General features: G+C 37.6%; 1 protein-coding gene across 2 annotated transcripts in view; it reads left to right on the top strand.

Annotated features, from left to right (window-relative positions):
- The window catches only part of Slc4a4 (solute carrier family 4 member 4), a 319,163-nt gene that overhangs the window by 271,300 nt on the left and 35,494 nt on the right, over window positions 1-12,369 (top strand). For both annotated transcript variants that reach the window (XM_036200218.1, XM_036200219.1), the window contains exon 17: window positions 11,701-11,814. In XM_036200218.1, coding sequence (XP_036056111.1) covers window positions 11,701-11,814 — 114 coding nt within the window. The remainder of the gene's footprint in view (window positions 1-11,700; window positions 11,815-12,369) is intronic.

The raw sequence follows: 12,369 nt of genomic DNA, 5'->3' as shown, positions 1-12,369 counted from the left end.
TGTGCCCTCTGATGCCTAACTGCAGGCTTACTTACCTCATCTACCAAGGGAGAGCTCAGCTAGACAATAATTAATGTTATTTTAAGTGCTAGTATTTTTGTATTTTTAAGTGGAGCTTTGAGGCTTCATCTCCTAAATGAAATAAATTCTCTCTACCCTACAAGTCTTTCTAGCAATGATTAAATCTTACAGACTTCCACCCATGGATGATTATCTCATTGTTTAGGTCAGGCTTTGTTTTGCAGCTGCTGTGAGTCTCTCCCTGTGGATGATTTACAATTATCATACAGCTAATTCAGAACATGGTTTACTTTATCTCTATAATTGAACTTTCTTCCTGTATGTGTTATCACAACTGGTAACGAAACCTATCCTCCTGGACACTCATGGTCAAAATCTTACAATGATACTAGGTGTCAGGGTCCAAGTGTGAATCAAATAATGAACTCAAATTAGGATAATTTGATGAAGGTATTATTTACAAAGTTGAGGTTAGAGAAAACAGGACACTGGTATCATAGTGCTAGTGACAATGAGACTATCCTGGGCCCAGAGGATGTGGAAAGGGGTGATGGATGGAATCTAAAATGAAGGAAAAGTGCAGAGAAGGAGCTTAAGAAATGATGGGAATGTAGGCTTCATTCAGTCAGGCCATCTGACAAGTAGCCAGCTGGAGCAATCAATACCCTGATCTATCTATCTATCTATCTGTCTGTCTGTCTATCTATCTATCTATCTATCTATCTATCTATCTATCTATCTATCTATCATCAATCTGTTTGTCTATCTATCTATCTGTCATACCTCTCTATTATATATATATCATATCATACCTCTACTGTCCCCTCTACTCCCACTACCCTTCCCTCTCCCCCTTTCTCCTCCATCCATCTCTTTCTGTTTCTGCATATAGCATTACTGACCAGACCCAGATGGAAAGGAACTAACTCACTGTACAAAGAGGTAGACAATGGACCAGTATGTCAAACTATGATGCCCATTCCATGCCATGCAACAAAGCGTTTCTTTTTCATATCAAACTTATTATAGGTTGTTTGGTTGTTCTACCATAGTCCTTTCCCTTTACACTAACACTTAGATTTCCCTTAGTGTGGTCTTCATTGCCTTTGACTATAGGAGGGTCAGTGACTCACTTCCCTTCTGCATCTCGTGGAGCAAATAGCAGTGCATCAGTGTAGGTACTTTGGGTGAAACAGATTAACTTTGGTAGGCTGATTATGTAATCAGGCCTGCTTCAGGGCCCTGACACTTGATGGAACATGGCTAGAATGCCAGACTTCCACTGGTGCTTAATGTCCCCCCCTTCTTCTCAAAGAGACACATCAGTCCTCCGTCCTGTGCTGTGACTGGTCTATTAGATCAGCTTCAAAGTCAGAGTCATTTAGCATCAAATGTCTAGGAGGAACATCATAGCATAATGTGTGATTGTCTGTGGCAGATGGATCAAGGCATCCACATGAATGTTCTTCCAGAGTCCCACACAAGTGAATGATTGCCTGCATGGAACAATGCTGCTATTGCTGCACACTTGGTACAAAAGCAAAGTGGATCTTAAAGATGCGCAGGACTGGATCATGACCGGAAAAATTAGAAAGCCATTAGATACTGGGATTTAGGCAAAACTGGTTTTCCTTTGATGTGGTTGCACTCCATGTGGCTGGCTCATCTATGCAGTGGGCAAGAGAATGCCTTCCTTCAGGAGTCACTTAATTATCTCACACCCCCAGAGGAACTAGTTTCAAATCTAAACCTGGAGTAATCATTAGCTATTTTTACATATACATCCCAGTTACACAAATAATAATCTTTTAAACCCTAGCTTTATATCAACAACTGTACTACTTTCTACATTGTATTTAGATGGTGCAAACTGTTCATTGGTGCTCTTTCCTAAACAAACTACTCTTATTAATTAGCATATTCATCCTATACGGAACAAAATGTTGGTTATTCTAATGTTCACTTTACATTATATGAGGTGAAGGACACAAACATGAGTAATTCAAGAACCTGACACATAGTAGGCACTTAATATATATTATTGCTAAATAAGTTGAATTTTTATACTTTCAAATAAGAATGACTTTTTTTGTCATTTATTTCCTTTCACACTACAGGTCCCCTGAGAGATGACATTCTAGTGTCATTTTATGGCCCATGCTGCTGGTGGGTCTTGAAACAGTGGCATTAGGAATTAAAGCAAAGTACAGTATTCCAGAATTTCAATGAAAACATAATGAGCATTTTAGCTAGGTAATACGTTTTGTTTTTAAGTGCATAAACCACAGGAAAATCTATGATTCCATGGGGAGTTAAGATTGTGAAGCCATGATTCTTTGCTGACAGTTCGGCTGTCACTGTTCTATTCAAGTTGGCTGTGTTTAGAGGTGAGAGGTATTTATTTTGTAAATAATTCTTTCTAAGAGGTGGGTGACATTCCACTTCTGTTTTCTTTTCTCATAGAACTTTCATGTTGAAAGGTAAAAACTGTCAAAGCATAACAACTATCTAAGTGAGTAAGAAATAATAGGTGTATATTCTGGTGTTAGTAAAACTGGGTGACATTTGTATAGTTCAAAATATCAAGTCATATCACATCACTGATGTTCATTAAAAACATGATTTTTCTGTCACTGAATGTATCAGATATTTTTCCAGTCCTTTTGATATTTGATACCTAGGAAAATCATTTTGAAAGTCAAATTTGCTTTTGTCTAACTTTTCATATTTATTTCATGAAGAATGACAAAGGGACATTTGATTATAAATATAATTCAGCCTGTTACACATTTTTACACTTGCTACAAATACTTCAGTTCTTACAAAAAAAGTTGCAGCCAACTTAAATTGAGCCCCAATTAAAATAAAACTCAAAGTGACATGTTGTGAGCAGACTTCTTATGATGGCACAGAGGTAGGCTATAGAAGAAGAAGTCATCCCCTCTGACCATTTTATCCTCTTGGTTTGAAGCACATTCAGCTAACTTGTCCATCATAGGAAAGCCAACAGCATTGAGATGTTTGCAGCAAAACAGGAGTTTCTTGTTCCTAGGTTGTCTAGTTACTAGTCATTTAAAGCTAAATTATTGTATTTTAATATAAATTGTGAAATTAACTTTCTTTATCGGACCTATACCCCTTTATTATACTGGTTTGAGAAGTATGCAAGGAGACCTTAGGAAAAGTGTTGGGAATTTGGGGCAGTTGGATGTTAGTGGATTTTAATGTGAGTGGTGAGTCTCTGCATTTGTGAAAAGCTGTAGTCTTATGTTGCTTGAGAGTCTCTGGAACAAGATCTCATCATCCCACAGACAGAAATCTGCGTTTCCCTCCCACAGCCACTGTCCACAGAGTCTTCTCCTACTCCCAGGAGTTACACAGGGAGGTTGAGGTTTCCTTTCCTACAGTACACTTCTAATGTTGGAAGACATTCTTCCCACAGCTTCTCAGAGAAGCTTAAAAAAATCACCCATGTGTCCTAAATCACGACTGTTCTGGTTATTTTTCTCTAGATCAGCCCAAGTTTTGTTGTTGTGTTTTTGTTTTTGTTTTTAAAGTTTCAATCCCAAGATTGGATCATAGTTTTTCCCATCTCGTTTACTTATTTGTTTCTGGCATGTGCTTATTTGGTTCCGTGTTCAACTGCCCAGTTTTGAGGCAGGCTAGAAGTGTTCTGTTAATGACTGTTAAATTCTCAGTCATTTTGCTGGACCATTTCTCTAGACCTACTTAGGAAAGTTCTACTGGCAGGCTGTGAACCCCACCTTGAAAAACGGTCCTGCCTACTTCCCATTTTCCTCCAATCTCCCTGACTTGAAGCTTACAGAATTAAACCCTACAGTCTGAACCAGACTTTTATTGAATTTGGAATATTGCCGGCAGTATTGGATCAAACTATAGTGAATTAAGATCACTACTCTGAGTACTGTTAATGCTTTTTTTTTTAAACAAGCTTTATAGTATTGACTGCTAGAGAGGTCAAATTTCAAAATAATCATGCTATTGTTTGTGTGTGTGCCCATAACTGCCAAAAGGTACATTATTGCTAGTGTGGTTTTTTTTTTCTTGTAGAATAAATGCTTTTTTATACTTTTGTTTAGAACTTCCAAGCACTACTCTCATTAGAGGCCTTGACATCATAGATTAATATTTGCTGAGAGCCCACAGGGCGTCTGCTGCTGTTGTACTTGTCTCTCTGTAGCAGCTCCATCCACTAAGAGCGGCTCGGCAGGCTCAGGGCACCCACCCCCACCCCAGTTAATTTAAGAGCAGCTGCCGTCCATGCAAAGTGAAAACTGAATGTCCTCTGGGGCTTCCGAGGAACCAAATTTATTTTTTCCCTGTAAATTAACTAGCTTCTCACTGTTGGTGTCTCTCTGATTATGACTCCCTCAATAATTAATATGGTATCATCCTTCATAAAAAGTACATTTTTAATAGATTTATTAGGTTGTTTTTCCCCAAGAATAAAAGAACAGCATATGATTATTGGAATTATCTTTCTTACCCACTTAATTTTTTCTTTAGTTTGGTAGTTTAAATATTTAATATGTTTGTAGCATTCTAGATGAATTGAGATATTTTCTGATTAATTTTGTAAAAGATAGAAAATATTTTTCAGCTTATTATTTTCTAATGAAAATAGAAAAAAATATCAAAAATAGTCATACTACCCAAAGGTCATTATATCTTAATTTAGATGTGCTTCTCTCTCATAAGTTACTACAGTGTAGTACATGTTGAGCATTCCCATGTACCAGGAATAAACAATTTTTAAAAATATCAGTTTTGCTTTCTATAAGTTATCTTCATTTTTTTTCTCAGATTGGAAAAACTTAGATCCAAAAGAGTTTGAAGTTTAGCCCAGAGACACTTAGTACTGGATTTAGATGCATAGATGTAAGTGTCCATCCAAACTAAATATGAGGTTTCTAAATCCACAGGATTGGGCATAAGATCCTATAAAAAAATATATATTTTTTTTCTCTAGAGAAAATTTACACCTCTACTGTTAGTTATCACCAGTGGTAGCTATTAAAGAATTGCAAACTATGATTTTCTGATTTTATTTTTATTAGTGTGTTGACCTGTAAAATGTTGTTTTGAAAGATAAAACAATGAAAGGAAATAATATACTTTTCTGTTTCTAAATGTGTTTGGAAATATGAGAAGGGTCCAAAGAGATCAATTCTTACTGCCTTCCAATCAGTCCTGAAGATGCCTGTGCACAGAACCTAGACTGATTGTCAGCTAGTTGGCTTGACATCTTTAAGATGCTTTCTGATTCTTAGTTGTGCCCAGTTAATTTTAGTACAGGTAACTTCTGAGTAGCCTGCTTAACATAGCACTCCACCTACCTTCCCATGTTAGAATATTTAGTATTGAAGATAGAAGTGATCTGGGGGAAAGCAGTGTCCCTATAATGAATGCTAAAACTAGATCCTTTATCTTAGAAATGAATTTCATAATCATAAACATCCCTAGGAGTGATTTCCAAAGTTCCTCAACTAGATATTGTATGACTTAAGAGGGAGGGGGAATACAAATTAATATGTTGTGCAGAATGCTATAGCTCTGCCAGAGATTTTTAGTGAGGTTTAGCATAATCAATAGGGTTGCTGTTTATCTCTTATAAATTTTAAGAACTATAATTCTTACATTTGTTAGGATTTGTCTCAACAGCTTTTGCATCCATGTTATAATAGTGCCACATTGAACAAGATGACCATTGCCCAGGAATTCTACCAAAATCAATATATGTGCACACATATACATACTACTCTGATCTATGTGTGTGATACATACACATATATATTGCATATGTGTTTGTACATATCCATAACACTTATTAGTTTCTTATAGCTATCTTATCAAATTACCTTATTATCTCATCAAAATTACCAAATCATATTATCAAATTACCATGAACATGGTAGCTTGGAACAACAAAGCATTGGATCTAAGAGGCAGATCTGGAGGTTCAAATTAACATATGAATCCAAGATGTGTGAAATTGGTCTCACTAGAATGGAAATCAAAGTGTGAGAAGGACTGTGTCCCTCTGGAGGCTCTAGGGGACAGTGCATTTCCTGTTTCTTCCTAAGCACTGCCTGCTTGCTGTCTTTGGTGCTCGGTCCTCTTTATTCAACCCCAAGGCCAGTAATAGCTGGTCAGACTTTCTCAGACTTTACCACATTGACTCACGTGATAGCTCAGATTGGCCTGAACTTGCTATTTATCTAGACTTGCCCTAAACTCATGGCAATCCATGACAGAGGTACTAAAGACAGACAGATGTGAAGCAGAGAAACCATGTAAGATGCTGAAGTAGTGAACCATATGAGGTTGTGTATATGACCCCAGGTATGTTATTAAGATAATTGTTAATGCAGGATATTCTTAGTAGGTTGAAAGGGTATTTCTTTCAGCCTGAACAACAGGGTAAATTAAGCTGCCACTCTTAAGTTATTTATCCATTCATTCATTCATTCATTCTTTATTTATTTATTTATTTATTTATTTATTTATTTATTTACTTACTTACTTATTTACTGATTTATTATGCATACAGTGTTCTGCCTGCATCCCTGCAGGCCAGAAGAGAGCGCCAGATTCCATTACAGATGGTTATAAACCATCATGTGGTTGCTGGGATATTGAACTCAGGACCTCTGGAAGAACAGCTAGTGCTCTTAACCTCTGAGCCAACTCTCAAGCCCCAAGCTGCCACTCTTAAGATGGAGAACGTTAGTGAAAAAGAAGGCTTGGCTATCAGTGGTCATGCAGGCTGAGCTGGGGAGCATGAACTAGGGGAGGCTAAGCACTCAATTACTTGACATAATTTTGAAATACCTGTAACAAGTACTTCCAAGTGGAAGTATCACATGGATAGATGGTTGTGGACTTTAGAAGTGTGCTCTGTCCCAAAGAAATCTATTTTTAAGTGTTGACTGAAGAAAATTATTATGGCAAGAGTCTAAATAGAAGAGAGAGCATGGAGAGATGTGAGGAGTTGAGAGGAAACCAGTAAAGAAGCCTAGGTGTAGCCAGCCAGTAGAGTAGACTGGGAAGTCAACTAAATTCGATTTCCAAAATGTCTTCATGGTATTCCTAGATCAAAATCCAGCAACTGTGAAAAATGACCTTGGTTGTCTGGGCTGTTACCACACAAGTCCTCTGCTCTTGCAAGGAGCTCCAAATCAGTTTGAATTCTGTGTTTACTTTCTGTCCATGTAGTGTTGGCTTTATGCCATTGAATGAGATGCTTCTGAGAATAAATATTAATGTCATTTTTAAAGGGTGATGCATTTTTGTAGAATCTGTATGAAATATGAGAATCAGAACAGAACAAGAAATGCAGTGGTTTGCAAAGCAACACAGAAGGACAGGTTTTATGAGATTTAGCTATTTTATATTCTTTTGTCAGAGGTAGCAAATTGTTTTCCCTTTGAGTATGGATTTAACTTTTTAAATTACCCAGAGTCATTTGAATGTTATGTAGAGTGAAATTGGTAAATCAATATTACATTCTGGATGGTAATTTGGCGTTATATCCCCAAAGCCTTACATTTTTATATACACATTGACAGGACAATTCTGCCCATAGTAATGTATTCCAAGTAAATAGCCCCAGATGTTTGCAAATATTCCTTTATGATATTTTTCATTGTAGAGAAGTTGGGAGCAATCTAAACTGCAGGATTTTAGAAAAAAAATGATTTTTGATATCCATTCAACATTGTACTTTGACATCATTAATGTCGTTGTTGTGGAAAATATCAAATGATATGGGAAAACTGTGTAAGGACAAAGAAAACAGAATGTGAGCAGAGGGTGATAGTGCATGTCTGTAATCTTAGCACTTGGGAGACTGAGGCAGGAGGATCATGTCTTTGAGGCCAACCTGGAAATGCACAGTGAGACTTGATCTCAAAGAAACCCCAAACCATCAGAATGCCGAAGATAATATGTTCACATACTTGCGAATAGACTTATATACAATGTAAGCATGTGTTTTCATATATTTCAGATATTAGAGTTTATTCCTATATAGAGGAATTAGGAAACACTTTTTTCTTATTTTTTTCTAAATATTCTACAAGGAACACATAATCACTTTTTGAAGTGGTAAAAAATATAAATTTAAGTAAGTAATAATCATGGATATTTCAGACAAATGTTTGATGGTTAATATTCAAACACCGATCCATTTAATAATAAAATCATAAAAGGAATTTTAAAATTATCTGGAAAAATAGCAACACCACTGAAAGAATCATATAACTTCCCAAGAGAACAGCTGGGAGGCAATATAGTGATTTGGATTTGAAATTCTAGGAATTTTTTTTATGAGGGTAGAAGCATATTTTAAACTGAGTTATTTAGCCAGGTATAGTAGTGCATACTTTAATTCCGGCACTTGGGAAGTAGAGGCAGGTGGATCTCAGTAAGTTTGAGGCCACGCTGGTCTACACAGTGAGTTCCAGGAGAGCCAGGGCTATGTAGAGAGACTCTGTCTCAAAAGTGAGGTATGATTTCAGTAGCACAGTGATCAAAGTTCAACAAGTTTTGGAAAGTATTATCCTGTATTTAAAATAGAGTTGAAAAATCATTTCTTACAAAGATTCTTACATAGATACAGACCTTAAATAGTTTCTAAGCATTTTTGAGGGGATTTTCTCTCATGGTAATTTCCAACTTATGCTGTGATCTGTGTCCCTGAGTATACAGGTACAGGCCCATATGGCTCATATCATTTACTTTTCTTGAACTTCATGAAGGAAGAGTTTCTTCCATCTTGGTTCAGGGATACAGACCATCACAGTTGGGAAGGTATGGTTGCTGGGTCATGTGTGGCTGTGGCTGCAGGACCGTGCAGTTGTGCCTTCCAACATGTCAACTAACCAGAATCAACATCAAGTTATCACCCACAAAGGTCCTCCCTCAGAGTTCCACCTGCTACCAGACAGCCTCATCGCTTCCCAAATGGTGCTATCAGCTGGAAACCAGGTGAAGAATGCAGAAGCCTGTGGGAGACATTTGAGATCCAAAGCACAACAAGAGCCAAGTTAGAAACTCCACAGATAAACTCAGTGACGACTTCCAGTTTGCCACGTTGAATTGGCAGGGTAGTCCACTTACAAAAGATCCAAGACACTGTCCCTTCTCTGCCTGGTGTCAGTAATGATTGCAGTGTAGCGGGGCTCCCACAGGTAGGCATGCAGGTCCTATGAGGACTTGGAATTGCAGACTGCTTTCATTAGTGTCCCTTCTCTATTACAGAAAAAGGAGTAACTTGTATTTTAAAATATCCAGTCCCACCTCTTTGCATAATGTATAGGATATTTGAGTTGTTTGCTTAGATTTTCATGGGTGAGATTTTGGGGGAATATTAGTAAGAGCTGCTAGACTTGAGTGAACTCTGGTTTTACAGGGATTTGTGGCCTCCTAGAATAAAGGGATGTTATGACATCCTAACATATTACTGGAACTGCTCTCTAGGACCAACCTTTACCAGGCTATTGTCCCAAACTGCTGTTTTCAACACTATTTGCATAAAACTTAACCAATGAGTTTCATCCACCATTGAGACCCTGGAAAACATCAACCCTAGGAATTTCCAATCGAAATAGTCTCTGTGTAGCAGTTCCATATGATTTCTGAACTTTGAAATTTTTGTTTCTTAGAATTAAAGATCCATCCCCAAGACTTTTGGCAGGAAGATAATCTAATTATTTGAGTAGTCTTTGCAGTCAAGAGGCCTGCTGGAACATAAAATAACAATAATAACTCATCCAAACATTATGTTGAGTATTTTCATGGTTAATTGTTTTTAATTCCGATAAAGAAAGCCACTGTGAACTTGGTAGTAGTATTCTGACTATCTTTTTCAGATGAAGCAATTGAAGCTAATAAAGGCTGTGTGTTTATATCGTGAATAATGATGATGGAAGTCCCGCCCATCTCATCTGCCTATAGCAACTGTGATCGTAGTTGTTATCCTGTGTCTCTCTTATTTGATTTGTGATATCTGTTTCTCTTTGATATTATTGTATCTAATTGAAGTGAACCCATCCCTAATAGCTGGTCTTTTCTCTCATGGTGTGTACTTCTTGAGCAAACTCAAGCTAGCAGAATCTGACCTTCTGGAAGATGAAGAATTACCAACCAGAGGAAGCATCTTTGATCTGACTGCTAGCTAGCACACCTGATAAAGCCTAAGAATTAAGCCCTGAATATCTTCAAGCATGCTGCATCTCATGTAATTTCCATTCCTTGCTTCAGCTCCTACTGAACACATGGAAGTAGTTTCACTTTCTGGATCCCATTGTCTTGAGAACTATACACTTCCCCAGTCCATCTAGCAGCACCAGAAAACTGACCATTTGCTTTGAGATAGCTTGATACTGAAGTCAACCCTAATTCTACATAGGAGCAAGCTTTGTTGGATGTAAGATAGCTTGGAGTTTCATGAAGACATGGATTATTTCCATTTTACTCACTAAGATGTTCTTACTACCAAGCAAAATATTAAGAACTGAGTAGTTCTTGACGAACAATCCAGTGACATGTCTCCTGTAAGAAACTCAGTTGTCTGTTCTAGTTAAGCTAATTGGCCCCTAGTAGTGCCCCTAGTAGCTCCAGGGACACCCAGATAAAACCAAAAAGTCCTGTGCTTCTCTTAATGACTTGTAAATAGTCACTCTGTACCTCTTCATAGGAAATCACAGGGTTTAATGCTCGGACCTCGTCCTGACCAGAGGAGGCACTTAGGACATTGAATGACCAAATAATATTGATGGCACTTTAGCAATGAAGAGATTCCTTACATCAAGGATCATTTCAGTCCTAGCCCAACAAGGGATGCTTTTGTAGACAAAGCTTGTGTAGTCTTTAGTTTCTACATACCATATCTGGACTGTACTATGGCTCTTGATACTGATTTTGATCAGTGGATTGGAACTTGGAATCTTCTGCTGATAGGTCTGTGCCATTCTCAAACTACTTCATGGTGGTTTGAATAAGAATGGGCCCCATAGGCTCATATATTTGAATGCATAGTCACCAGGAAATGGAACTGTTTGAAAGCATTCTAAGGACTAGAATGCTTTGTTGACAAAGGTGTGTGTGGCCTTTTTGGAGGAAGCGTGTCACTGGGGGTGGGCTTTGAGATTTCAAAAGCCCATGCCAGGCCCAGTCTTTTTCTTTCTGCCTACAGATCTAGATCTACAGATGTGGAACTCTCAGCTACTTCACCACCACCATGCCTGCCTGTGTGCCTGTGATGACAATGGACTAATCTTCAAAACAATAAGCCGGCCCCTGATTAAATGCTTTATTCTGCAATAGTTGCCTTGATCATGGTTCTCTTCACGGCAATTGAAGAGTGACTAAGGCACTCTTTTTTTATTTATTACTTATAGCACTACTTTCCAAATAAACTGAGTTCTATTTCATTGTGTAATGTGTGCTTAGATTTTATTCTTATACAAATGTCTTTCATGTTGTACATAGGACAAAGGATATATCCCATTTGAGGGATCTTTCCTATGTCTGGCCAGAGGATAATTTGTTGATAAATTGTTAGTAAACATCTAATTCTTTTTCACTTCAAACATAGTCACTGGCCCTACATGTCTGGTACTAAATAATCCTTTGTTTCTTTTTTTATTTTTCCAGGCAAGAAAACTGATCAGTGATTTTGCCATTATCTTGTCTATCCTCATATTCTGTGTAGTAGATGCCCTGGTAGGTGTGGACACGCCTAAACTAATTGTGCCAAGCGAGTTCAAGGTGAGTGGTTGTCTCTCTTGCTTGGTCCTCAAACCCTATGGCTTTCTTTCTTTTCCCCTAATGTAGTTTATTGTGGATTTACTTCAGTTAGTTGTGCATAATTAGCCTTTTCCCCTCAAAAGTCATCCCTCACTAGGCTCATTTAGAGTTGGTCTAGTTTCTTCACTAAAATTAAATGCCACAGTTAAGATCAATTCAGGGTTTGTGCTTTATTGACTTTTATTTTAAAACAGCATATAGCGTGACCTAACTCTTCCTTATATATTTTAGGGTATTTCAGATACTCTTAGAGACCTGATTGGCCTGATTCATGTAGTGTTTCTGGGGAGGGCACACATAGATAGCATCATGGCTGTTCTATAAACCACTAATGCTCATAAACACTAAGTGAAATGCCTATCACTTTTTAAGTAGTGGGGGCAAGCTGTGAAGGTAGAATTCAAGCCTTCACATTCTAACTTAGGGGTCTTTCCCTCCTGCCAAAATACCTGCTAGGAACACTTATAATATGAAGTTTAATTGTTGCAAAGAATACAGGAGAATTATGTGTGTGAG

The sequence above is a fragment of the Onychomys torridus genome, chromosome 10, assembly GCF_903995425.1.
Source record: "Onychomys torridus chromosome 10, mOncTor1.1, whole genome shotgun sequence".
Lineage (NCBI taxonomy): Eukaryota > Metazoa > Chordata > Mammalia > Rodentia > Cricetidae > Onychomys > Onychomys torridus.
This window is presented reverse-complemented; position numbering and strand designations above follow the sequence as displayed.